This window comes from Corvus kubaryi, unplaced genomic scaffold (assembly GCF_017639235.1).
Source record: "Corvus kubaryi isolate FWS band 111438036 unplaced genomic scaffold, C.kubaryi_AGA036_p1.0 37385, whole genome shotgun sequence".
Classification (NCBI taxonomy): Eukaryota; Metazoa; Chordata; class Aves; order Passeriformes; family Corvidae; genus Corvus; species Corvus kubaryi.
Window position 1 is genome coordinate 18,193,343 of NW_024581127.1, and position 27,824 is coordinate 18,221,166.

At 39.5% G+C, this 27,824-nt stretch overlaps 1 protein-coding gene across 8 annotated transcripts in view; it reads left to right on the plus strand.

Moving 5' to 3' along the window:
• OXR1 (oxidation resistance 1) overlaps positions 1 to 27,824 on the plus strand; it is a 274,281-nt gene that overhangs the window by 192,710 nt on the left and 53,747 nt on the right. For 5 of the 8 annotated variants that reach the window (XM_042036050.1, XM_042036054.1, XM_042036047.1 and 2 more), the window contains 3 exons: positions 17,097 to 17,179; positions 22,924 to 23,031; positions 24,153 to 24,272. In XM_042036050.1, the coding sequence (XP_041891984.1) occupies positions 17,097 to 17,179; positions 22,924 to 23,031; positions 24,153 to 24,272 (311 nt within the window). Of the gene's footprint in view, positions 1 to 4,628; positions 4,798 to 17,096; positions 17,180 to 22,923; positions 23,032 to 24,152; positions 24,273 to 27,824 lie in introns of those variants that run through there. The other 3 variants (XM_042036052.1, XM_042036057.1, XM_042036053.1) reach the window with 2 other exon arrangements.

Genomic DNA, 27,824 nt, shown 5'->3' on the forward strand with positions numbered 1-27,824 from the left:
CTATTTGTGCCACAGTTTGACTTCTCATTTTGAGCTAATGTACAGTGGCACTGAAGACACAGAGGCTGGCATGAATCTTCCTCTCTTTCTCCCTCCCTCTTTCTACTCTCCCAGCCACTTCTACTCTTCTGTTGCTTTGCAGCTTGTGCTTCTACAGGCATTTACACACAACCAGATCTGGAGATCTAACTGGGGATAATTATAACCTCAAAACAAAATAAAAGCTTAGTTTTTACTAAACTAAAAGGTACTTTTAAATGGATCAGCTTTACAACCCAGTTCATTCACCTGCCAAATGAATCCTTGTGCTTACATTCTTAGCATGGGAACAGAAACAAGCAATCAAGAGCAGGTAGGACCAGTTCCTTTTTTTCGAGGGACAGTTTTAAGTGGCTGAGTTACAGAGATACTCTTCTGCACTGATACCACAGGCCAGGAGATAAACCCGGAAGAGATCCTTGTTGCACATTCAGAGATCAAACACAGATTTATTAGTCCTCCTTAGCAAAATCCTGGTTGTTTCTAGGCATTTTGAGGACAGAAAAGTAGAATGATCTGTAAAGGTGTTCAAGATCAATATAAGTGTAAAAAACTATAAATATTGTAGAACCCATTTATATTTGGTTTAGCTTTACAGCAAAAGGGACACACATTGCTTATGTATGTAGTGTTCATGTTGCTCCTACCAATTAAAAAGTTGAGGAATGCTGCAAAGCTTTTCAGATGGAAATACAGGCTATAATCTTAAGTACCAGCACATTAGGTTTTTAAAGTGACACAGGATTAAGTGGTCAGTTTTCAGAGCAGAGATCTTTGTCAAAAATCTTGCTACCACAGGTGTGGTACAACTAATGCACAACCAAGTTGAAACAGCATCTTAAAGAACATAAGAGTACTACTGGATGTTTGTGTTGATGATGCCTACTGAAGTATCATAGAATGGTTTGGGTAGGAAAGGTCCTTAAAGACCATCTAATTCCAGCCCCCTGTCCTGGGCAGAGACACCTTCCACTACACCAGGTTGCTCAAAGCTCTGTCTACCCTGGCATGGAACAATTCCAGGGATGGGGCATCTACAACTTCTCTGGGCAACCTGTTTCAGCGCCTCACCACTCACAGTAAAGAAGTTCTTCCTAATATCTAAACCTGACCTCTTTCAATTTAAGGCCATCACCCCTTGTGAAAATTCCTTCTCCGACACTCTTGTAGGTCCCCTGTAGGTAGTGGAAGGTGCTCTAAGGTCTTCTGGAGCCTTCTCTTCTCCAGACTGCACCCCAGCCCTCTCAGTCTGTCTTTATAGGAGAGGTGCTTCAGCCCTTAGATCATCTTTGTGGCCCTCCAATGGACTGGTTCAAACAGGTCTCCGTCCTTGTGTCAGGGGCTCCAGAGCTTAATGCAGTGCTCCAGGTGGTGTCTCCAGGTGGGAGAGCAGAGTAGAAGGGGAGAATCCCCTCCCTCGACCAGCTGGCCACACTTCTCTTGATGTAGCCCAGGATAAAGTTGGCTTTCTGGGCTGCAAGGGCACATTAAAGCTAATGCTGAGCTTCTCATCAACGAACTATCCCTCAAGTCCTTCTCACCAGTGCTCTTCTCTGCTCAGCCTGTTTTTGTGCTTGGGATTACCCTGACCTCATAACTGCCCTGTTGCACTTCATGAGGTTTGCATGGACCCGCTTCTCAAGGTCCTAATGCAGCTGGTGTGGGGTCAGTAGCTCTGACCGAGGAAGTTGTGACCGGTCCGGAGAGATGGTCCCGAGAGAGATCGTCTTCCCGGGGCCCGGTGTCTTCCCTCAGCTGCTGGCTGGAGGGCCCGTGCAGAGGCTGTCAGCTCTTTAGTGATTGTCAGCTCGTGATTTCAGCTCAGCTCTGCAGGGCAGCCTCCAGGCCAGACCAGGGAGAGAGAGATGAGAGGCTCGTGTGTAGCTGTTCCACACGAGGCAGCTTTATTAGTCGGGGAAGGGGAGGCCAGGGACGGGCATCTCTCTGCCCTCGCAGGGGCAGGGGCTGGCTTTATAGGGATGCAGGAGGTGGGTGTCAGAGGGTAAGGGCCAATGGGCTACAAAGGATCTGCATAGGGTCTCCCAGAGGATTCGGGGTTTGTCTTCTCACCGTAACTGCAAAGTGGCTGCCTTTCCAGGGGAGTTCTGCTGGGAGATTGAGCAATCTCCTTATTTCAGCAGACCTCCCTCCAGGGTGGGGGCTGGGCATACCCTACAAGGTCCCTCTGGATGGGAAGTACTCTAGCTCTGACTATATTCTTTACAATGTAATAACAGTTTAATATTAATTATTGTATTACAGCAATGCCTTGAAATTTTATCAGCAGTTTATGAGTGTCATGCATCTTAACAAGTACTATTACTTTTCTGAGCACTGATAGCTAAATCTTGATTTTATAGTTAAAACAGTTTAACTGAAGAATTTGTTCTTGCTAAGTAAAAACATTGCTAAATGGATGCTTTTGAGGATAGAGAATGATTTTCAATACTATAGAAAAACACATTGCAGTAAGAAGTAGTCTTTTTATAGTTCAGTTAGACTATTTGTGAGGAAAGCTGATGAAAGCAACTAAAATAAATTCATGGTATCAAACATTTACCTTGAATACTTCACCAAAATGCTATCTGAATCTGTAGCCTCTATTACTGCAATATAATGAAAAAACACTGCCCTAAGTTGTGCCAAGGGAAGTTTAGATTGGATGTTAGGAAAAATTCCTTCACCAAAAGGGTTGTCAAGCCCATGCTGCCCATGGAAGTGGTAGAGTTACCACTAGAGGCCGTGGCACTTAGGGACATGGTTTAGTGGTGGATTTGGCAGTGCTGGGTTAACAGTTGGACTTGATGATCTAAAAGGTCTTTTCTAACCTACAAAATTTTATGATTCTATAAATATGAACCTGAAAGACAAAAAAAAAGACAGGACTATTTCAAACCACAGAAGAAACACATGCAATGAATACAATAGCAGAGGTGTGTATGTGGCTGGAATACTGGTGGGCAACTGATCTTGAAGTTTAAAATGTGCCGATCACCACATTTGTAAACACATTTCTCATGCAAAGATGTTATAGATTTTGTCTAAAATAGAATCAACAGGGCAAAAGACCAATCATAACTTTTTCATGTCAGAAACACTGTCATAAAATGAAAACTAATTATACTGCTCAGGGCAAGACAGATCTAGTTGGCAGAACAGTTTATATTCTAAACATCTAGTGGTACTTAGACCATGCAGTGACTACAGTTCCAGATTTATTCACTAGAATTGGAACAGACAGGTTACACATCCATTCTTCCTGGCAGATCTTGGAGGAAGGGAGGGGGAGCTAATTCTGTTAAAATTTTCTTGTTGTCTTTCAGTGAAAAAGTTTTGTTTGAAAAACGTCTTGAACATCATTATCTCCTGAGCAAGAACTGATTTGAGTAGTAGAAAGGTTGATTTGAGTGTACTGTTTAAATCAAGTAACCCTCAGAAATCAGCACTCCAAAATGCTGACGTTAAACTCTGATTTAATTGAACAGCTGCTACAAGTGAATAGGAGTTGAAATAGCTCAGCACTTTGTTCGACTGTTCTGCATGTACACAATAGATTTGGCTCAACAAGAGCATTTTTTATTAAACAATGCTTTCATTTGCAGCTAGATGCAGCATATAATTGTATCTTACATTAGAATATAAGCACATTAGCTTACAGTTCTGTGTTCTCAAGGTCTATGGCACAGGTATAAATATGGCTGTTCTTTCAGCCTCAATACGTGCAGAATACATCATAAGTCAGAGCTTAATAATGAGATTCAATGCCTTAGGTATTTCTTTTCTGTGAAACTGTTGGATCATGTTTTAATTGGTTTTATTTTTTCAAAATTTAAAAAGTTCCAAGAATTATGGGGATAAAGAATGCAAAGGTACAAATGAACACCACAAATCAAATGTCTTTTTCAAAAAGAAAGAAAAAGTGCAAACCTAGTTAAGTTTTGCTGGAAGCCTAAAGTGATCTAGTCGGTTCAAAGGTTGAGTTGGGTATCAATGTTGGCAAACACTCAAAGGAGGGCACCGGGACATGGCTGGCTGCCACAAGCCAAGGACGATGCCATCCCACGGCAGAGACACTGAGAGAAAGGGGTCAAAAACAGAGCAGCAAAACCACACAGTGTCGCGGCTGGTCCTGTTTTGCACTTACAGTGGAAAAACACATCCTCATATCCACTGTGAGAGGATTTAAAAGAAGAAGAAAAAATTTAATTTTCTGTGAGATGATTAAAAGCAAGAGATTGCCTTGATTTTCATGCTTGGGAACGCTGAGACAGGAAAGCTGAAAGTTCATAGAAAGCGCTGCAGCACATGGTTGTAAAACAACGACCTTCCACGAACCAGAACCACCTCCCCGAACTCTGGGTGAGTCCATGAAGACGTAGAGGTGGCCGTGAGCCTGCCCGAGGCCAGAAGGAAGCGGTGTCCCGGTGACAGAGGCGCTCGGCAGCCGCCGGCTGCTCCCGCCCGGCCCCGGCCCCGCCCGCGGCGGCGGCGCGGCCCCTTTAAAAGGGGGCGGGGCCGCCCCAAAGTTTGCCCAAGTTGCGGCGCGGGCCGGTGGCGCGCGGGTCGCGGCCCGGCCATGGCGCCCCCCGGCCGGTAGCGCCGCCATGGACTCGCTGACCGCCCTCACCGGCAAGGGCGGCCGCCTGCTCCGCGGCACCGCCAGCCGCCTCTGGGGTGCCGTGCCCGGCGGCCTCCGCCATGGCCGCTGCCAGGACGGCCGGAGCCGCGGGGAGCCGGGCCCCGCCAAGCCGACGGCAGGTACGCTGGGGAAGGGGCTGAGGCGCGGGGGTGGCCGGGGTGTAACGGCGGGCAACGGGCGGCCTGGGCCTCCCCGGGCAGCGGGCTCGGCTCCTCGCCCCTTCCGAGCCTTCCTGGAGTGTGAGAGCGAGCGGGAGCAGCAGGGGGAGAGGGTCCCTTCCCAGCCGGGAGCGGCCCCGCCGTGCCCCGGGCTCGCAGCCGAGCCGGTCAGGGAGACCGTCAGCGGCTGGTGCTCCGCTCCCGGGGCGGCTCTGAGTGGCGGCCGGGGGAGGGCGAGAAGGGGGCGCGGGGCGGGCGGGGTAGGGCCCGCACGTGGGTCGGGGCCGGGCACTGCTGGGGCTGGGTCTAACAGCAGCAGACTGACTGAACGTCTTCCTGATTTCCGCGACACAACTCCTGCTCTTACTTTCACTAACCTCTCTCTCCTGGTATTTTCGCAGACCAGGGTGGAGGAAAGCATCCGGAGCACAAGCTCCTCGGTTTGAGATGTCCTTTATGTACGAGGTTGTTTCTGGCTCTCAGGTGCTCCCGAGGATCAGGCAGCGTCACTGGGAAGTAGGCTCGGTGATGCTAAGGGCAGAAGTAGTACCTCTGCCACTCAGTGGCCAAACAGGTCAGTCAGGAGACAGCCGGTGACTCCTTGTCCTGTGCCTGGGAGTAAGAGGGCTGCTGTTGTTACCCCTTTTCTTGATAATGTTGTTGGGCTGTAGGTATAGGTACTGTAAGTTACTCATCTGATGTGAGCACTTATATTGGCAAGAAATACCATGAAAACCGGAGGGGTGGTCGGTGAATGCACGCACACTTCTTTATGCAGAAGAGGAGCATGCAGTGAGAACTCTAAAGAGGTAATGCTGTTGACTAGGAATTAAAATCCAGTCATGACATATCTAGTAAGAGCGGCATGATCTAATGATTGTGTGGAAAGAAAAAGACATAGGAAATTAAGTTTGTGAAAGTGCTTTGTAATAAATAAAGAGCAGTATACAATGAATAGTAAATGTTTTCCTTTTTTCCCGTTTTGAGAAACTCTGTGTGAAGTGGATGAATGAATGTTTGTTATAGCTTCTAGGTGAAGTTGAACTCAGGTCTCTACTGAAATGTAATATTAAATTGCATTAAGTTTCTTTGTTAGTGTATGTTATTTTGAAAGAGTAAAATAATTTTTTATCATGACAAGAAACTAGGTCTGGTACTCAGTGTAGTAGGCAAGGTAATAGGAATGCCCATGCAGCCAGTCAGGTGTAAATAGTGTTGCCTTGTGTGCATTGGATCACTTCTTGCTCAGAAAGGATAATTGGTAACTGGCTATATTTACAGTGCCACTCTTTATTTATTTCATGTCCCTCCCCCCAACATACACAGGCAGAGACAGTAACTTGTTTTTCAGCAGTGAAATGAAGTACCTTGAACAAGGCCTCTGCAAACAGTTAAAGACTTTTTGACAAAGATTACTTACACTCTTTTGCGGAACCAAAATGGAAGTAAAATGCTTTAGCATTTTCTGGTCATTTAATCACTTACAAGGCCTTGTGTTCAGCTGTTAGTATAAAGCATCTCCTGTAATCCATGGGATTTCTTGGAGGGAAAAGCTCTGTTTTTCCCCCTCTTCTTCTGGGAGAAAGGATTAATTTAGACTGCACTGTAATGTTCTGGGTTTTTTTTTCCCTCTAGCTTTGAGCAGAAAATGTATTTTCTCAGATGCCTTCATAATGTAATGCTTAATATTTGTGTTAATGACAAGTTCTAGAATGCAGGGTGAGTTTCTGTATATATGGACTTTAATGTGCTTTTTTCACTAACCTAGGAAAAACACACTGTGCAAGGCAAGTAGACCTCAGCCCTGCCATGCTGCCTTCCCCTTCACAGGGTTTCTGTCAGTTATGGGCAGAAACAAATTCTTGTGACTGTAGAATTCTTCTGGCAAGCATTTTGCTGGCTTTCACAAACCACCTGTGACTTGGTAATGGGTGCTGTGGAAGCTGTAACAGTGATTGCAGTGCTTCATTTGAAATCAAACCTCTGTTTTAATTAGAGATGGGTCCCCTGGCATTAGCTTAAGACTTAGTGGCAGATTCTTAATACTCCAAATGTTTACTCTGTGCAGTGTTCTGGATCCAGGCCTACCTATTACTCTGTTTTTCTTCCCCACTTAGGGCTTTCAGTGGGTTTTTTTTGGGGTTGTTTTTGTGTGTGTGTTTGTGGTTCAGCTGTGACTGTGCATTACTTGTTAGGAGAACAGTTCATCATAAATTCCTTAAAACCATGTTTCCACTTTTCTGAAACAAAAAAACCCCAACCTTTTTTCAGCTTCTACAATGAAGTATCTCAATTTAATTCATGTAATATTAGTAGTTTTACCTTTACTGTTTCCATGCTTGTCTTTTTGAACAGTTGAACAGCTTTTCATATCAGGTTTCCAAGCTCAGGGAGGTAAGTGTGTTCAAAGGCTGTGCTTTAAATCACTTCTTTGGATACATACAGAACAGTTTATAGTATTTCTTAGTAGGGAGAGAGGATGCACTGGGAGACTGAGTAGTGCCACAGGAGTCTGTAAACCTGTTTATCCGGTTTACACTGTTTGTGTCAGCAGCCTAGTTAGTCAGTGAAAAAACTTTATAAAGATTTTTTTTTTTTAATGATTGTGATGGAGGATAAAAATGCAAAGATAATCAGTAATTCAATAGTAAAGGCACTCTCAATGTCAGTGTAAACTTATTTTTTTTAAAAAAGGCTTGTAAGCTATGAAATATAGCTTCTAAATATAGTCTATTGATAATTTATAGGAAGAGCTAATATGTATGTATTCAAGTCTGGATTTATCTAGAAACTTTAGCTAGAACAGAATGTAGTTTTCTTGGTTATTGTAATGTACTGTAGGTGTTAGCGTGCTGAAGTTGTATGTGTTTTATTTGTTTTAAGATGCAACTCAAGGCTTTAGGGAATGTGTGATTAAGTATTATCTTTACTGCAGAATTTACCTGAACATTCAGTTTAATTTGAGTCTCATCTATACAAACCTCTTACTTAAAAGATGCCAGCAGCACATCCCATAGTTCACTCTGGTATGTGGTTTGTCTGCTGTGTGAGGAGAGTGACCAGCAGTGAGGTTTTGCTTCTTTTTTGTGACATTGCTGAGGCTACACATTGAATGTGCTCTTTGGTTTGTGTACCACTGTTAAAGAGAGCTGCTGAGGAGCTATAGAGGGTCCAGCCAGTATATTTAGGGGCACAGGGCACATGACCTCTGAGTAGGTTTTGAGGGAGCTGGGCCTTAGTTATGCAAAGGGAGACCAAGGCAACTTAGAGGCAATCTAATTATGGCCTACACATACCTAAAGGGACACACTCTTCTCAGTGGTAAGAGATCAAGGAGGAGCAGGAGCCATGAGTTTTAGCTTAGGAGGTTCAAACTGGACAGCAGAAAAAACTTCACACAGAGTGTTCCATCAGGACAGCTTTAAGCTGACCTGATTTGATGTTGACAGTAATTCTACTTCAGACTGGAGGCTGGAGTAAATGCATTCAAGAGGCTTCTCTTCTGGATAACACTTTGACTCTGTGAGGATATACTTTCATACCTGGAGTCTTGTGCTTCTTGCCTCCTAGACATGTTCACTTCACTTCTCTCTGTGGTCACTTAATGGAGGGAGAAGATAAACTGCACAGGTAGTGCTGACGTCCTGCAGTGTGTCTCTCATTAACTACAGAAGTTAAATAAAAATCAGTGATTCTGAGACTCCTCTCAACCAGTCTGTCAAGGAAGTTTTTCTAGCTGCCTTGTATTGAAACTGTTGTTGTTGTTGTTGTTTTTCTCCCTCAGGTTCAACTTGTTGTTCAGTTCTGAACCATGTGGTCTGTGGGCTTATTTACATTTCTTTCATACCAGCTTTGGAGTCTTGATTGGTAAGGTTACCATATACAGTATATCCAGTGAGCTGTGTGGCTTGTCAGTCCTCTGTACTGTGGTCAAGGTAGCAGCAGTGCATTGGAAAGATAAATGTGCAGTGCCAAGTTATAATACATTTTTCAAGTCCTGCTGTAAAAGTTAATATCTTCCTTTTAAAAAATTTGTCTGAGAATAAGGCAGGTTATTTTCTCCTTTCATCTTTATTCAGTACCTCATTTTTAAGAAATTAACAGGTGTATGATAAAGTAGGAAAGAGGATTCAAACTGGGGAGATGCAGTTCTGTGAGTTTTCTTGTACACACTGTTCCGGATGAAGCACACATGAAATGTACCGGCACCCTTTACAAAGACGCTAATGCTTCGCTATCATGTCTGAAAATAATTCAGTTGGTACAGGCATAAGAAGCAAATGTGATCTTGGAATGTATCAGGCTGGTGACTCAGTCATCTTGTGATATGTTAATGTACGCACAAGTTCTTCTTGAGACTTCTGCGCTACTAGTATACAGGATTTCTTGAGTATTCTCTTGGTGCATGTGATGTTAAATGATCTTTTACTTCAGGTTCTGCTTTGTACTATTACATCTTTCCCTGCACCTTTTTCTCCAGGCTCTGGGGCTGCAGAATTCATTGTATGTCCTTTTACCCAGCCTTTGCTCTTGATTGTCCTTTTGAGTGTGTCTGCTGATGTGCAGTTAAACTGTGTTAAAAACTACTCCGTTGAGATCTCGTTAATATACCCCTCTGTTCTCCTGATTTCTATTTCTCTCTTCTCTTTACTGAATTTTTTACATATTTCACAATTCTTAAACCAGTTTTTACTGTTCACCAGGATTCTGATATATCAGATGTTTAACTGAAGTTTAGTTTATAAGCTAATCTAGCAGATGACTGAAACATCTTTTTCTGTTATTCTGGTGTCCTTTGACTGTATTGCATTTTTGTTTTAATGTGTAACATTGATTGTGGTTTTTATCTTAATTTTTCTGGTTAATTTCCATTTCTAACATTCAAAGAGTTTAGAAGGTGATATTTTATTGAGAACTTCATACTCATGGCAGCATTTCAGGTCACTACATGTATGAATAATAATTTACTGTTCATCAGTAAGCAACACACCTTGTATTATATGTATAAATCTCCCTCTGGCTTGGTTTGGTGGTGGCCTTAGGTATCTGTATTGCGTGCCAGAAAAAATGTGGAAGGAATTATAGTTAACAGATAACAGAAATGGCAAGATTTTTTAGCGCTGCTTAAAGTGGGGAAGATGATGACTTCAGGCTAGGTTTCCCAGTGCTTTATTCAGATTTGGAGTGTCCAAAGATGGAAACTGCACAGCTGCACTGAAGGGTTTTTTGCCTTCTCTTTACTCAGAAGCTCTTTTGTTTCTTCTTTGTTACCTTTTGTTCTCCTACTGTATGTCACTGAGGAACCTGGCTCTGTCATCTTGACACCTGCGGGAAGGCTATCTAGAAGGCAGAGGATGACTGCTGTTACAGTCCTCCAAAACCACCTCTCCTTCAGGCTGGAGGGGCTCTGTTCTCCTGGCCTCTTCTCACAGCCCCTGACTACCTTGGAGTCCCTTCACCAAACCAGTTTTGTTTATGTATGTCTTCATTGTATTGAATGGGGGCAGGGGGAGAGGGACAGGGACACTAGAGCCAGTGTTCCAAAAGCAGTCAGAGTGCCGGGTTAAGGATAATAGGTGTGCTCTCAGTCTCTTGTCATCTGTTCTTATTAATAGAGCTGAGGATGCTGTTGGACCCCCTTGTTTCCAGGTCATGCTTCTGGCTCCTGTTTGGCTTCTGCCTGCCAAGATCCTTGGGGTTTCTTTTCAGCAGAGCTGCCCCTTGGATGAGCAGTGCCAACCTGTACAACACCAAGAGCTCTTCCTTCCTGTGCAGAAGACTGTTGTCCTGCTTAATTCCATAAGGTTCCTGTCAGCTTGCTCCCCAGCATGTCCAGGTCCCTCTGAATGGCAGCCCTGCTGTCATGTATGTTGACTGATGCCCCCAGTTTATCTGCAGACCTAATGCAATAAACTTGTACAGTAAGATGTTTACTGAGGCACTGGGAATGACTCCATATCCACAGTAGATCCCTTTGCATGTGAGCAGGATATGACTTGATATTGCTGCTTGATGGTCAAACTGCTGATGTGGTATGGTGTAGGCTTGAAGATGTACAACTAATGGGCTTCAATACCTGAAAGCGGTAGACAGGTGCTATTGGAAAAGTTGACTTACTGTATCAATAGTGCGGACAACATTTTTGTAAGTTTCCATTAAAAGATATATTTGGTCTGCAGAGAGATTATACAGACGGTAGAGATTTAAGTTAGGTACTTTCTAATGTACTAAACGATATACATGTATATTGCAAATGGAACAGGAAAGGAAGCTTATTGTTGGTTAACACATACTGTGGCATAATCTGAAAATTTGGTAAAGCATTTGTTTACTTTGAATGTGAAATCTTATTTTAGAAGAAAGCCCATATAATGCACATACCAGAAATATCAAGCATGAAGCTTACTTTGTCTCCTAGCCATTTGGAGAAGTGTCCTAAGTTTGTTTCTCTTCAATTGTTTTTATTCCTGAAATCATACATTAAATTATTTCTGCCTACAAGCTATGCATCTGACTGTATAGCAGAGTGTTGTGTGTTAGGGGGATCACAAAATGAATTTGGATTGATGCTGTATCTATGTTGCAGGAAAAAACTATTCTGATTTGTTCGAAGTGTTAATGCAACATTAGCAAAGTCTCAGATTCATTTAGCTTGGGGGTTTGTTTGAGAAAAATGTGAACAAAAGCATCATGTTGAGAGCAGTGATAAGTATCAAGAGTTTTGAGAGCATGACTTGGAAAGACTGAATCACAGAACAAGTAGCAGTTGCTTAGCAAGAAGAGACTGAAGGAGGCATTGTTTGACATTTCCTTCGTCTGAAAACCTACCATTTTGGCTAAAAAACTGCAGACTACAAGTATGTTGTAGGCTACTGTCGGGGCCTCTGTTTCTGGTTCCTATGACATTGGAAGATAACTGAAAATAATATTCCTGTAATTATCATAAGCATATCTAACTGCAGGAGGGGGAGAAGGGTTAATGAGACAGTTGCTGACTAAAACGTAGTCTCTGCTGTTAGGAGAGTAAGGTCACCAGGTCTTATGGAATATAAAGATTTCCTACTTTAATCTCTTTTGTTTCTTTATTAATAGATTATAATGATCTAATTGTTATTGAGCAGAACTAATCTAATAAAGATGTAGTATATATGCTTCCTGTTTTATCAATTAGTGAGTTGTTCCGTGTGCTGCTAAATAAAAATGTGTTTGGAAATATTTCAGACTACTTTTCTTACTTTGATTCATTACTCCATATGTGCTGCATGTTTAAGATCCTGTGAAAAACTGTGTCCTAGACAAGAATTTGACAAAGTTGCTGCCTCTTCCTTTTTTTTAAACATCTGTAAATCTGATGTACAAATGTACAGTTCTTGTTGGAGGGTGGATAAATAATCCTTTTCTTACCTTCTTGATCATAATAAGCTCATTTATTAATTTTAAATTATTTGCAATAATTGTGGACTTGTCCAGCTTCTTTGCTTTTTATCAGAGGATATTTGTTTGGTTTATCAATTTATTTGTCTGGAAAGAGTGATTCTTGTTGTATTTGTTACATTGAAATGAATAGCAGCTGAGAAACATTACAAGTTATTTGAGATTAAAGCTTATTGTGCAGAAAAGGAGGGTAAAGGAAAGTGAATACATTTTGCTCTCTGCAGAGGTTGAAGATCCTCCTAGGCAGTTCTTAGCTTGTATCCTAGTTCTCTTTACCAGCTCTTGGTGCCAGAAGTCCAAAAGATGTGCTAAAAGCATCAGCAAACAGCAAATTGAAGGCCTGCAATTAAGATCAGATGGCATACTAAGAAATGCGAAATATCAGTTTTGTCGTAATAATTTGAGCTAGCACTGCTGCAAGAATATTTTCAGTCTACCAAAATTCAGTGGCACAGGGTCATATAGAGGCAGTTTATAGAAACCCTCCTATAGATGTTGGGAATTTGACTTCAGTTGACTTCAATTTCCAGTTGAATGCCCCTGACTAAATGTCAGAGCTGTCTTGTTGAAAACTGCATCTTCCTAAAACATAATGTTCATAAACCCCTTTTTCCTATCTTGTATAAGTATGTTGGAACAGTAAGTCCTCCTCTGTGTTGGATGATCGTATGTAATTGTTCTTATGATAGTCATTTCAACCTCAAGATTCTGTGCCCATGCATTCAGACTAAATACTGGTGTGGTGTCATTTTGAACACTGTTCTACATCTTTCTAGTTCTAGTCTTTTAAATCCTAGCTGAAATATTTTTTTGTCATTCGTGGATCTGGCATGCACTTCTTCACTTCAGTGTTTCAAGCTGTCGTGGAGGCCCAGTCCTGTGAAGAGGTAGTTGAGAATTAAAGCATGAATCCTGATGTTAAAACAAATCTTCTTTCTGTCTAAAGCAGCACAGCTAAGAGCTCTGATAACATAGCACCACAGATCCCCTTGTTAAACAAGTTACTTGGCTCTTGGGGTTGTGTGTAGTGTGGTTAGTGGTGTCAGGTTTTTCTTGGTGTGGTCTGAGAGCATCAGCTTCTGTTAGTCTCACTGGCTTGCTGCTGGCAGATGAAGTAATGGTTGTGTGTAACCTGGCAAGATGAGTTCCTGTGCAACAGTTACCTGGAAAATAAGTAAAATGAGAGTGTCAGACTGACTCTTGTTGGGTCTGAGGACTTTTCAGACCACTGCATTCTATGCTGGCAGTTGTTTCTGCTTTCATGTGCTTCCTAGAATACTAGGGGCACTGAAATGGCTGAAAGATGCATTTACTTTGCCCTCAAAAATGAATAGCCTGCTCGTTTAGTGAGAGATAGAGGCTTTGTAATATGTCATCAGGGAGGTTGAATTCGTGTTTCTACTACTCTGACCTATTTTCACAGTTGAAATACATCCTAGTTTTGTTTCTGAGAGGTTATGTCAAAATTGATGTGTTCTGTATGAGCAGACAGCTTTGAGCACTTGGGCTGTGGGCAGAGGTGTGGATTTTGGTAGCTTGGCCAGCTGGCTAGTCAGCACACACAGAGCTCAGTGTTGCCTGCCTCCATCTCTTGTTGACTCAGGAGACTTACATCGTGTCAGGTTATGAAACACTTGAATCCTATACCCATATAGTGAGGGGGAGAGAGTGCTTTCAGACTGAAGGAATGGAAGTGGGCACTGATGGGAAGAGTAGGATTTACTGTCTTAGGTATGGGAGGGGAGGACATCAAAAGTCCCTAACTGCAGACGATAAGTTCCTGGAAAACTTGTGGTAGGAGTTCTCCTGTCATCTGCTTTCCTGCAAGGTACCTTCAACAAGGACCTGCCTTCCCCACCCCTACCCTCTGTTTGATCTTACTTTCCTGTAATTACCAGAGCTCTCTTAAATCTCTGAAGATGGTGAAGGGCCTAGAATGGAAACCATACGAGAGTAGCTGAGGTCACTTGGTCTGTCCAGCTTGCAGAAGAGGAGACTGAGGGGAGACCTCCCAGTGGTCTACAGCTTCCTCAAGAAGGGAAGCGGAGGGGCTAGTACTGGTCTCTTCCCTCTGACCAGTGACAGGACCTGAGGGAATAGCATGAAGCCGTGTCAAGGGATGTTTAGGTTGGATATTAAGAGAAGCTTCCTCAAGCAGAGAATGACTGGGCACTGGAACAGTGTTCCCAGGGAAGTGGTTGGAGTACCAAGACTGCGAGAGTTTGGGCAATGCTTTCAGGCACATGATATGATTCTTAGGGTTCTCCTGGGCACGGCCAGGAGCTGAATGCAATGATCCTTGTGAGTCCCTTCCAACTCCGGATATTTTATGATTATTCTGTGATTCTTAATCTAAAGCAGCAGGTTCTTCTGCTGTGAAGAAGAAATCATTTTCCATTTTTATTTCTGGCATAAGGAACAGAAGTGGTTATTTGTCCAAGACTTCATTCTGATGCTCAGTTACTGGAAAGGGAGACAATAATTTATCTTGGCCTCTTGAGTGGCACCTGTCTGCAAGCTCTTCAGACACTTGAACTAGTAAGAAGGAAAAGGAAACTTAAATTTGGGTTGAGGAAAAAAACCCCACAAAGTGCATTGGGCTATATACAATTGAAGTGTGTGTATACATATTTGTAGTATGGGGCTTCTCTACTTCCATCTAATGGTGGGGAGGAGGGGAAGAAGACAACTTGTTCTGCAGTAAGGGCTCTCCATTTATAGATTATGGCATGTGAGGGAGCCTGGATGAGATCACTCTATTTTCAGTTGCATCCTTGGACTTTTTCTTAGGATTATTTGACCCAGACTGTTCTTTAAAGAAAATGATTAGGCTCTTGGCAAAGCTTTGATTAGGGTTGAAAAAACTGGAACAGCTACAGTCAAGCAGCTGTTATTTTTCTGTAGCTTGCTGAGGAGGCACCTGTTGTGCTGCAAGGTCTGGTAAAAACTCTGGTAACAAAATATTTGACTTAGACAGGGGAATGTTGTCTGCTGCTAAGCTTACACATAAACTTCTAATGTATTTTATTTGTTACTGAGTTGGCTTCATTTCCCTCAGAGACGTTTGTAGTATGTTTAAAAACTATGAATATAATTAGAAATGAATGTTTCTTTCAGCTAATTTTTTAAACCTGCTATTAGTAAATAAGAGAAGAAATACTTTTTCATGTATTGAATGAAGATAGCAGCATGCAGAGTTAGTGTATAGGTTTTTAGAATTGCTAGAAACTTTTTAGGCCCAGTCTTGAATGTCATTCATAGCTATAAAAACTTAATAATTACCATCTATAGATCGATTTTAGGTATGGGCACATACTTTCTCAGGCTTTTTTCAATATATAAAAAAGGATGAATTAGGCTAAAGTTTATTTCCTTCTTTTATATATATAAAGAATATCACAGGAGATTATTTATGTTGGATCTGCTAGAAGTCACTGCTTTGTTGTCCTGTGCAGTTTGTCCTATATAGAAAATGTAAGATACTTCTGAGGTAGGTTTCTTCATGTGGTTTTTTTTTTTCATAATTTCATTTTGTTTCTTATTTTTTTGGCAGTGCAGTACTTGCTGTGTAATTTACATAGTGATTTCCCTGCCCTCTACGTCCTGATAGTTTTGGCTATCCATGTAGAAATTTGGGAGTGGGTGTATGAAAGTTGTGCCAATACTTATCTAGTCTCTTTTCCAGTGTTGGAGTCATGATACTAATTAAATCTAATAATACACTAAAAGATGCTGTTGGTTTATAGCATGTTTCCTTAGTAGTTCAGATGAGGCTTAAATGGATTACAGTAAGTTTTCTATTCTTAATGTAGCCATGCTAAAATATTTTTTAAAAATACATTTTATAAGGTTTCTTTCTTCTATTCAATTTGGGTTGAAATATTTGAGTAAATTATGGTAACAAATTTGAATGTTTCAAAATGGGAGTATAACTAATCCCACTGTAACTTGAAAACTTAATGTCTCGTTCACATAAGTATTTTGGGCTCCTTAATAGCAGATACTTAATTGTTGAAGGCAGAGGCCATGTGGTGGAGACTTAATCTTTTAAGAGATTCATCTAAAAAATCCGTGTGTGTGTATAGATGCAGATGTTAAAACCCTCACTTTTCTAGAGATGTATGTGCTTTCTGTTGAACCATATAACTACACCAGTGCATCATGATTATCATAAATATCAAGCCAGTTAGTATAAAGTAGTAGAATGTACTTTAGTTACAGATTGTTGTCTATATGGCCTGTGAAACAGAGGTCATCAAAATACAGTGCCCCAATAAAAAGGAACAGTTCTTAATTTGTATTATTTCTTTAGAAACTTCAGTGTTTATTTACAAGCTCTATGTGTTTGCTACAGATAGAATAATTATTAATTTAACACTGTGCTCTTTATTTTATGAAAAACCTTTAAATACTCTGTACTTATCCAACAGGTACAAAAAATCTCCAGTGATTAGATCAAACATACAGGAATTCTAGATGGAAGCGGACTGGGTATAAGATCACTTAAACACAGCAATTCCAGAAATGTTGCTTGCCTGATGGGGTCAATGTCCTATTTAGTCTTCATTAATTGCTTCCTGGATAGCAGCAAGTACTTCTGCAGTTAGTTGATTTCCAGTTATCAGTTGTTTGTATTGGTCAAATTCTTAAAGCATTGCAGAGGAATGAAGTCCCTATTTTAGCAGCTGGTGTCTGTTGGAATCAGCAGGAGTAAGCTGTGTAACTGGTGGATTAGATGTCTGCCCACGGGGCTGTAGTCAGCAGCCTGTGACAGTACTGAGAGAGGAAAATGAATTTAACACACGCATTGCCTCAATTTTTTTCAGACACTGGCCAGAAGAAGACCCCAGACAAGAAAGATGGGCGACGAATGTCTTTTCAAAAACCTAGAGGGACTCTTGAATATTCTGTAAGTTACTGCTTTATTGTTAGAATGTTACTGCAAAGCAAGTGCAGGCTAAAAAGTTGCATTACAAAATATAAGCAAAACTGTAATGTGCATTACCTTTAATTGTAGAATTCTGTGTATTTGATAGTCTAGTTTGACAGAAATTAAATTAGGGAATTAGCTATTAGTACTTATGCTGTTTTTCCCTTTAAGTGCCTTTTTTTTTTTTTTTCCCCTTAAAAATCCCAAGCTAATCAAACTGTTGACTGGTTTACTTTTAGGTAACTAGTTAGAAAAAATAAATAACAATAGTTATATAATTATGTGCAAGTTCTCTGCATTCAGCATTATTAATAAACTGTTGCTGTCAGGGAAAATAACAGAATAAAGTTGGGAAGGGAAGCTGTATCTTGATACTGACCTTCTGGTATTCTCCTAATAATTGCCATAGATCTGTGCCTTTTACTGTATAACTCTGTTTCTGCACCAGTATCTGAAAATGGAGCCTTTCTCTTCCCTGTTCTGTTCTTGAAATGACCCTCAAACTGTGCTGCAGTCAGCTTTCACATTTGTGGTTACTAAGGGAAACAGAAGTGAGAAGTATCTGTCTTGTGTTATACTGGAAATATAATTAAGCCTATAAATAATGCTTATAGAGTTGATGTTAAAATAGAGGAAGTCTGCCACAGTTATCTTTGAATGCTTTTGAAGCTGGACATGATAAATAAAAATGATGAGAACTTCTTTATGAAAAGTCTTTACTTGACCTTTTGGTTTTCTCTTATTCCAGGAATAAGAGATGTGGAGGAGACTTAACTCTGTTACATTAAGCCAAGCTGTGGTATTGCTTAAGTACTGAGAAGGCTGTGATAGTCATTTGGAGAGAGACAGAGTATGTGTGTAGAGGAGCAAGAAGCACTTAATTAGTGTGGCTTCTATCAGAATTTGAATATAATTCTAGCCTGTGCTAAAGACTTCTTGAAGTTGAAATTCAAAACAGAAATTCTTGCTGTTTAGGTTCTTGCAGTTGAATGTTAATGTAAATGTGACTGTTGTTGATGTTGTATTAACCCATTTGGTCTGAAATACCTGGAAAAAATGATCAGGTGTAGCTCTGTATTACTGGCATCCATACTCAGTAAATCCTGTAATTTGGCTCTTGCCATCATGTGAGTGCTTTTACTTTGGTATGTAAGATTCCAGGCAAAGTAAAAGCAACAAGCTTTCCTTTTTTTAACTTGGTGTGTTTGTGCCAAGTTGTCATGTATTTCTGCAGGTTTTTGTGTTCCAGTAGGTGGGGTTTTAGATTTAAAAATAGCTTTCTTAATATGTACCGAAGTATGCATCACTTCCTTGTGAGTCAAAAAGATGATTCACAGGAATCAATGGCTTTTTGTCATTAAACTTAGTCCACCTTCTAAGGGAGCCTGTTGCACGTATAGAACACGGTGCATTTCAGCTTCATAAATGCTGTATTCTGTCAGGTCTTGCTGTGCATTTCACTCATGAAGCATTTGAGTAGCTCGTGTTTTTGGATCTTTTTGATTAATACTGTGTACATGTATTTTAATAAAATGCACAGATCTAACCTTTAGGAACTGAGCTTATGCTCACTGTAAGAGAGGTCTGGTAACTATTGTGGTAATTTGTTACTATTGTTATTTATGACTTTATTCCATGTGAAGAGATGCACTTGTGTCTGGTTTCTGGCTTAGTCCTACTTCCTGTCACAGTGACAACACATATGTGTACACACATACGTAATTATATACCTGCATGTGTTGCTTCTTTAAAAACTATTAGAGAATGAAGAGGGAAACCAGACTGCCCCTCACCTCCCAGCATTGTTGAAGTTAGTGGTGCATTTTGCCTTTTTTTAGATAACAATTTAATATGTCAGTTTTTCCAGTGGCTACATGGTTTTAGGAGGGAAGGTCTTTGTACTCCTGAAGTTCGGAGTGAGTTGGCATCTCACTGATGCAGACTATGGGGTTTTAATATGAAGTAGACTTCGCACCAGAGTTTTTTTAGAAAACAGAATTACTATGGAACAAATAAACAATAAAATAAATTCTCACTTTAAAGCTAAAGACAAAATGCAGGTAATGTTTAAGATTTTAATCTAAAATTCCCAAGGTATGAAAACTTGAACCTGCTGTTCTGTATGTAGCAGCAGAGAGAAGATGTCAGTAGATATGGTACTAATTGACGGAAGTAAGTCCTAACTGCCTGTAAAGGATAGTGAGGTTTATTTTTGCTGATATTGCTTAGACATTGAACAGATAGCTTTTAATAGAGTATCCTTTTCTCAGTGTCAGTCAACATATTAGATGCAAATTGATATTGTTAGTTTTTTCAGAATTCACAGTTGGTGCTCAAGCCATATGTTTTCCCCTTCAGCCTTTTATGTTCCATGTTGTGTGTACGGACACAACTGGTGCCTGCCTATAGGTGTCAGAAGGGCCAACTATGGGTGAATAATGGAGCATGAGCAGACAGCGTGGCCCACTGATCACCAGTGGTTGTAGCATCCTAGCAGTCATGTGACTTCAGTAAAAGCCTTCTAGCTGCTCTTCCTTTTGAGGAGAAGAAAGAATGTGGTTATTTACAGATATGTTTGGGTTTTGTTTAAGAAAATGTTTATAAGTGAGCAATTGAAATGGATGATCTGGTTTATCAGTGTTTAGAGGCTCCAATGTAAGACTTCCCTTTATCTCTCTGGGGATTGAAGGCTGTGCTCTTCTCTTGAAGTAGTGAATAAGTACTTAGTATGCAGCTTATGTTGTCCAGGTTATGGAAAGAGCCCAGTATCAGTTCTGGAGGGTCACAGAAGCCTTTAGTAGACTGTAGCCTCAAGACTGAGTTTTCAGCCTGTGTGTGGAGTGTGCTAGGGGTTCTCTTCTGGTGTCACTATCTGTTGTCATTGTAAGCCTTTACATGCTATTTAGACAACTACACACTTTGGAGTTTTTGGTGATTTTTTTTTTTTCTTTTAAATTTCTTTGCTCTTCCATTTCAAACACAAGGGGTGTCTTCTTGTCTGTCTGCTACTTTTCCTTGAGCATGCCATTGTCATAATCTTTTAACGCATTTTGGGGAATATAGGAAATGTAGATCATAATGGTGGTGTTACTTCATCTTTTGTCTTTTACTAATTATTTTAGAAGTTGGCTTTATGATACTTAAAAGATTTGCTTTACTGATGTTGCTTATTATGTAAATTGGGCCTATTAACAATTAGTTAATACAGTCATAATTGGTATTTCTAAAGGCTTGAGTACAGTGCCAAAGTTGTGTTACCTGCTCCCGTTTGTCCTCACTCTTTTCTTTAGTCTTCCCATCTGTTTGGTTTTGTTAGTTCATTTTAATACTCTTAAATTATTGTTTGATTGCTTTCTGGCTTGTGGACATCTAGTGTTGAAATAAAAAAATAATTATCTCTGCACTCTGACTCATATGTGTTTGATGTCTAATTCTTAATGGAAGAACGAATGAATTCTGACTGTTGAAATGCAATTACAGTATAGTTCATTAAAATATCAGTAGAGAATTTGGCTTAAAATAAAGTTTTTAAATAACTGCCAGCTGTTGATCTGAGGGAAATGAAGGTAGTTTGAACCAGAGACAGTAGTGGCTGAAGTTCTGTCTGCTGGTACACACAAGTGCACCTGACAAACATGGGTGTATTCTCAATGAAGATTTAATATCCAAATATTTATATTAGATTTTTAATATTCAGAATAGCATTTAAATAGCTACCTCAATTTATAGAAACTTTATTTTCTGAGAGAGAAGGAATAATTTCTTGCCTTCTCTTACAGTAGTGAATCGATAGGGGAAAAGCTGGGGATCCGCGCTATGTGGTGGCACTATTTCAATCTTGTTAGTTCTGTGCTTTTCTACAAAGTTGTTCTTTGATCTTTTGGCTGTTCAGATTCTACTTTTTAGAATAGTAGAGGGCCTGAGAATTCAAAAGGAGGCCTTTGAATCTAGGAAGATACTTCAGGAAGTCTCTATTATGTGAGCAGTGTCTTTGTTTTAAGAAGGTATCTATGCTGGTCCCTGAAGTCCCATGTAGTGTGGAAATTTGCCTGTGCGAACTTCACAGCCAAACAAAAAGGAATCTTACACTTGCTATTGTGTTCATCATGAGTGAGATAAACCCTTTACTTGCCAAGCTATCTCACAAGATGTTTTTATTTCTGAAGGCTATAAAGAGTGAACACACTCTAAAAAGGGCTTAATCTTTGGTTTTTAATTGAATGCTTTTAATATGTTTTATATCATAAGTTAGTCTAAAATCTCAATTGCTTCAATCATTAAGTGATTCATAAGAAATATTTACCTAGCAGCTGGCTGTTGTCCTTCAATATTTATGTGAGAGCAAACTTAAGCAAAGCTTTTGAATTTCACTTTACGGTTTGTTTTAGCAAACCTTTTGTATTATGTAGAGCTTCTGATGGGAACACTACTGTTCATTGATTTGGTGATTAGTTTTGTTATGGTCTGTGAAGCACATGGTACATATTTGGTTTGGTTACAGTTCTGTTTTGATTTCTGCTTTAGTATCAGTTAAACATGGCATATGAAAATATTCTTATTTTTTAGTATATCTGTGATCACCCAGTACTGAATGACTGAGAGCTACTACAATACAGTCTTCCATACTGGAAATACTAGTGGAGAGAGGTGTTTGCTGCTTTGTTTAGCTTATTGGCTTCCTGTGTAAAGAAGTCTTATAATAAGTTTCTAATCCTATCTTAAAAAATCTAATTGCTTTTTCTTTGGCAATGCTTATGTCTTTTTGTTGGTGAATCTAGGTTGACAATTGCACCTTTACAAAATGATCTGGAAAAGAATTCTCTAGCTCTGCTGATACTTAGCTGGAAATGTATCTTACCTTCTATAGCTTCATCTTGTCTTAACTGATAAAGTCTATTTTTTCCTGGTACAGTGTTTATGAAGCCTTGTGCCATTATGCAGTAAACGTTTTGGTTGTTTGTTTCCTTGTATCTCCATTATTCCTAAGGCTATGAGATTTTTATTCTGAAATAGTCTTTCTGTACAAATTTTTTTTTTTTTAATTTTGCTTTCTTCTGGTAGCGGATTTTAAATACACTTTGGGAGATGGAGGTCGGAATATGAGCTTGAAAAAATCCTTTCCTTAGTTGGGAATCACTTTCTCAAAACACTTACGCTTCATCTGCTGTCGTAGTAGTCGACCTGGTTTGCTTCATCATTTTTGCATTTTCTCAGTGATGGATTTTGCTTGAAAGTCAGGGTCTAACAGAAGCTTATTTCAGTAATAAGAGTGTGTTTATATTTATGGAGAGAATTCTTCAGCTTTTCTGTAGGTGAAGAGTGGAGAAAAGGAGTTGAAGAGGGGGAATAAATCATTCTGTAAACCCAGTCAACGGTGTATTGGCCCAGTGGTAACCAGCGGTGAATTTGTAGACCAGAAGTTCTGGTGCAGTAGCTGAGCCTACAGCTCAAGCTGTGTGACTGACACTCTGGCCACCTGGAAACATAGTGGGAAGGCATGTGTTTTTACATGGGATTGCAATAGACTAATATTTAGGGGGTAGGTATGTTTTTTGGGGTGGCTTTGTTGTTTGATTTTTGGGGGGCATGGGCAGTCATAAGAAATGAAGACATAAAAGTTCATCAGAATCTTGGTAAATCTACACATGCTAAAATTTGTAGGCCACTATTTGAACTAACTGCTTACAGATTTGTTTTGTTTTTTTTATCCTCAATTGATACAGGTGGAATCAAGAGATACTTTAAACAGTATTGCCTTGAAATTTGATACAACACCCAATGAACTGGTTCAATTAAATAAGCTTTTCTCCAGAGCAGTCGTTCCTGGACAGGTACTATTACACTATTTACGTTACTTATCCAACAAAGTCCTCTTTGCTATATTTCTCAATCTTACCAGAGTGCTGAAGTACTTCTCTTACTGGTTTTCCTATTGGCTTTGTTAAAGAGTTTTTCTTTTTTCTCTAGTCTGTTACTTCCTTATGCCTATTAAATAACTGCCTAAAAAGGAAACATGTAAGGAAGCTACCTGTCTCTCTTCTGAAGAGGACTTCTAAAACTAGATGTACTTAATGGTACAATAATAACACTTAGATACAAGCCAAATTGTTGCTTTGCAAATATAGCAGGCTGTTTACCAATTCTTGTTCAGCAGACACATTCAGGGTGCAGCTTACAAACAACGTTCCGTGACTGGATATTACTACCTGCAATTCTATTTTAATAAATTGAATAATGTTTCTGTTCCGCTCTGGAAACTTGATGGCTTTACCAGCAGTATATGAATTACCATTCATTTATTATAGATCAGTATTGCCTTTTTTTTTTTTTTTTCCTTCCTGTTTTTGCCTTCAATTTTCGCTTCTTGAAAGCCAGGCCTGGAAACAAGTGATAGGTCAACTATGGTGTTAGCCATTGGCCATTTGGTATTTGCACTTTATTTGATAAAATTCTGTGTTCATTACTGATTGCTGCAGAACTTTCTCTAGGTAGATTGAATGCCTACCATGGCTGAAATAATGTATTACAGGTGTGAATACCTTCAGTTGAATTTTTTTTTTCTATATTCAGTGAGTCTGTTTCCTCTTTGCTCAGATGATAGAGTCATAGCAAGAGAAATAATTGGACAGATCTTCCTTGGACACTCTTATTTCTAGCATGCTGAATATTTTTAGTGCTTTCTATCTGAACCTTTTCCTTGGTTATTTTGACTGAAAATCAAAATTATATCAATATAGCATTTAAAAACTTGAAATGCTAAAATTTCAAGTACTTTGCATAGTATTGGTTTTCCCCCTTAAATCATAATTCTGTTAAAAGCAATTCCTATTGCAGGAATGGTTTTGTGTAGTTTATTTTGAGAAAGTGCAGTGAATATACCTGAATTGGTGGGAAATCTAAAGTAAATCTGAAAGCATTACTGACTTCTAACTACATTATATCTTCTTTATAGATTTTGTATGTTCCTGACCCAGACTACATTTCTAGTGTGGACAGCTCCCCCTCTCTAAGTCCTGTAAGTCCCCTATCACCTACATCCTCCGAAGCAGAGCTTGACAAGGCTACAGTAAATGTAGGTATACCTATTGTCCTTGAAATTAATTTTCCCTTACAAGATAAATGTTACAGATGCTATGCTTTCTTCTTAAACTATCCTTTTGTTTTGGGGAGAAAGTACTTGACAACACTTGGAGCTGAAAGTAAAATAGATCCTTTTTAAAAGTAAATACAATATTTAATCTTTTTAAATGACAGTTTTCTATGTGAAAACTGATTTGAAGGCAAATTACTTGTAGCAAAATATTGCCATTGCACACTGGAATCTTAATTAGTTTCTGTTGTGTTTCTGTATTTGTTACATTTCAGAGCTTGTTAAACATTTGTCCCTAATCTTACTGATAGTTTTTCTCAAAATGATGTACTGGCAGGAATGCTCAGGTACCCCCTGCTTGCTGTAGAGGTGTGGGAGAGGGTTCTCTAGTTTAATTTCACAAAATAAAGTAAAAAAAAAAAAAAAAAAAGGTTTCAGTGAAGGGCTAATACAGAATTAATTTTAGCTGACTTCTACTCAGTAGTTCTACCTTTGTTGACTTTCAAAATGCTAAAAATGTTTAGCCATCAAAGCTGTGCTGTAATTCAGCTCAAATGTAGGTTTTTGGGTAGGAGCTGGCTTTGTAGAAGAATGTCTTTCCAGGAACACTGGTTTGCTGTTGACAGCATTCCATAGGGAGCCATCCAACCAGGAAGATTCAGTATTTGAGCCTGAGCTTCTCTGAAGTTTTTGCAACTATGACCTTATCTGGATGCTTCTGCATACATCACCACTGTTCTTTTCCCAGTTATTATCTTTTTCTCTCAAATAACAGATTTTCTTGGTAGCATATTTTGATAATAGTCAGTCAAGCTGTCAAACATCTATTCCAGGACTCTGTGTGCTCAAAGTTTAGGAAGGTTTGAGACTTAAAGTATTTATTTATTTGCTTACATGACTTGGTCCCGACAAGTTTAAATAGAAAGGTTTTGCTTTATTGCTGAACAGGTTCCCAAGCTGCATTACAAAGTCTATGATGGCCCTTCTACTGAAAATTAGTTTGGTTTTGCTGTGATGCCTTTTCTCTGTCCTAGTGTGCCAGTTGTTATGTCTGCTGTCATTTGTACTGAATAATTTCTTTTATGTTTGTTGGCAAACTGGGGGTGGTGTAGCACAGTAAATAGACTCGCCTGCAAGAATACATTCTTGTATCATGTATCTTGTATCTATATCCGTCTCAGAAAGACCTGCCCATGTAACATACGCTGTGAGAAGTTACTCAAGGGAAAATACCAGGTTTACTATTAGAAATCCAGCTTTTCCTACAGATTCCATGCCAGAAAAATACCTTATTCTTGCTTTTGTCAATTATTTTGTGTATCTGTTAGCGTATATTAGATAAAGAGACTTAATAGTGTAACCATACCTGTAATTTGTTTGAAAACTTTTTATTAACTATATGTTCATAGCTCATTGCAAGTGTAGAAGAAACAAAGTAAATGCTTAAAGTTAAAAACCTCTTCTGCAAAAGATTTTTTTCATTTAGTGTAATCAATCCAGTGCTAACAACAATTGGAGTGTAAGATTTCATTTAACTGACACTTTATTATTACATAACTATATTGTGCATCTTGTTACATGTTGTGGATCATGACAAGTAGTTCTTAAATGCTTCAGGGAAAGTTAAATGAGCAATGGGAGCATATATAATAGTGTTTATTTTGTTTCTGAGGCCTTTCAAGGTACATCTAAGGAAGGAAGAAATATTTGTCAGAAAAAATCAAGGAACAGAAATAAGTTGTACTTGTCAGTGTGGACTGTGTGCATTTCGTTTTGTTTTCAGTCTCTCCAGCAACACAAAAGGTGCTCAACTTCTGTGTGAGCAGTTAAGGCTGGAGGGCTTTGTTCTTCACCGTAGCACCTGTCTTTCGTATTTTTCTTTTTGCTGATTGCTATCATTATGAAGGGGAGAAATACTAGTATACATTCTCTAATGTTCTCTTGATGTATGTCTTCTTTGACCATCCTCCAATTTTGACTTCAGATTTGCAGTTTAAATTTAAGCATGTATCAAGGTAAAGATGTGTTCCTCTGCTTATATAATGTAAAGCAGTTTTCTCTCTGCTCTGGTCATTTAAGTCAGTGATTTCTTGTTACAAATTTAATAAGACTAACAAATATCTGAATGCCTGTTCAGTCAAAAATACACTGATGTGTTTTGTTCTTGTTTTTCTGTTTTATTGAACATTGGAGAAGCTTAACGCAATCATGTGGCTAGATGCAAACTAGCATGTGGCAGATATAAGACCTGCATAACCTTGTTAAAGTTGGGGAGTTTTTGGTAGGCTTTTGTTTTTATGTTTTTGGGGGTTTTTTAAATTTTGCTATACTTAAGCTAAGATTTCAGTGTGTATTTCAATAATTTTGTTGCTGTCAGTGTGTACATAAGAACTATATCTTAGATTTTGAAGCTTTTCTGATGCTGCTGGGTTTTTGAAAGATTTCTTCATTCACCAGTCTTAGGCACATATTTGAGAAGATCCTATAAAGCTTAAATTCCACTTCAAAATAGTATGTAATGGCAAGGGCATCATCATTCAGTTGGAAAGCCTACCATTGTGGTGGTGCATCCCTCCCACCCCTCCCTTTCCCAGGCCACACTGGGATCTGAGACTGTCATGTGGCAATGTGATGAGAAGTAGCTGGCTTATTCACAGTGGGCTTGGATATCAGCTGAGCACTTCCAGAGCCACTTGCTAAGCTGTGTCACAAGGGTGACCATGTAGTTTTCAGTAGGAAGGCATATGTAGAAGGAGAACTAATTTTCAGGAGGTTTGTTTCCTAGTTATACCTTAATTAGCTTTTTCAGCAAAATTCAGTTCAGTGTTCTGTATATTGTTATGGTTTTTTGGTTGATCTGTAATGAAAGTTGAAAGATGCAGGCAAAGGCTAAAGTAGTGCCAGAGAGATGATGAACTGAAAGCAATTGTGCATAATGTTCCTGGATATGATTAAAGACATTTATCTGCAATTTGTACTACTGAATGAAAATGAACAGGAAAACAGAAAACCAAAGGGAACATGGGCATTCATGTTTTTTAAGAATAGTAATATTTTATTAGTAACTAAAAATAGCAGTTATGTATGAAATGGAAGTCTTTAGGTGTGGGTAAAGCTCCAAAGCAGGGTTTCTTTGCCTGTAAAATAGGCTTTGGTGGAGTCTGTCTACTGTTTGTTTATGTTTAATTTAAAGACAAATTTTTTTTTTGCTGTCTGTCCTGTCCCCTGGTAGGGGTTCCATGTTCACTACTTAGTTGGATATACTGATATAGACAGTGAGGTAGATTACTCTTTCTATTATCTTCCCAGGGAGGTCATGAAGGAAATCCTCTGAAAGTTAAATTCAGGCATGTGAATGACAAAGGTGGTTGGAAACAGCCAGAGAGAATTTACCAAGGCTATGTCATACCTGACAAAACTGATGTCTTTCTGTGATGAGATGACAGGCTCAGCAGATGAGGGAAGAGCAATGCATGTTTCTTACCGTGACTAGAGCCAGGCCCTTAACACTGTCCCAAAGCAGCCTTGTTAAAA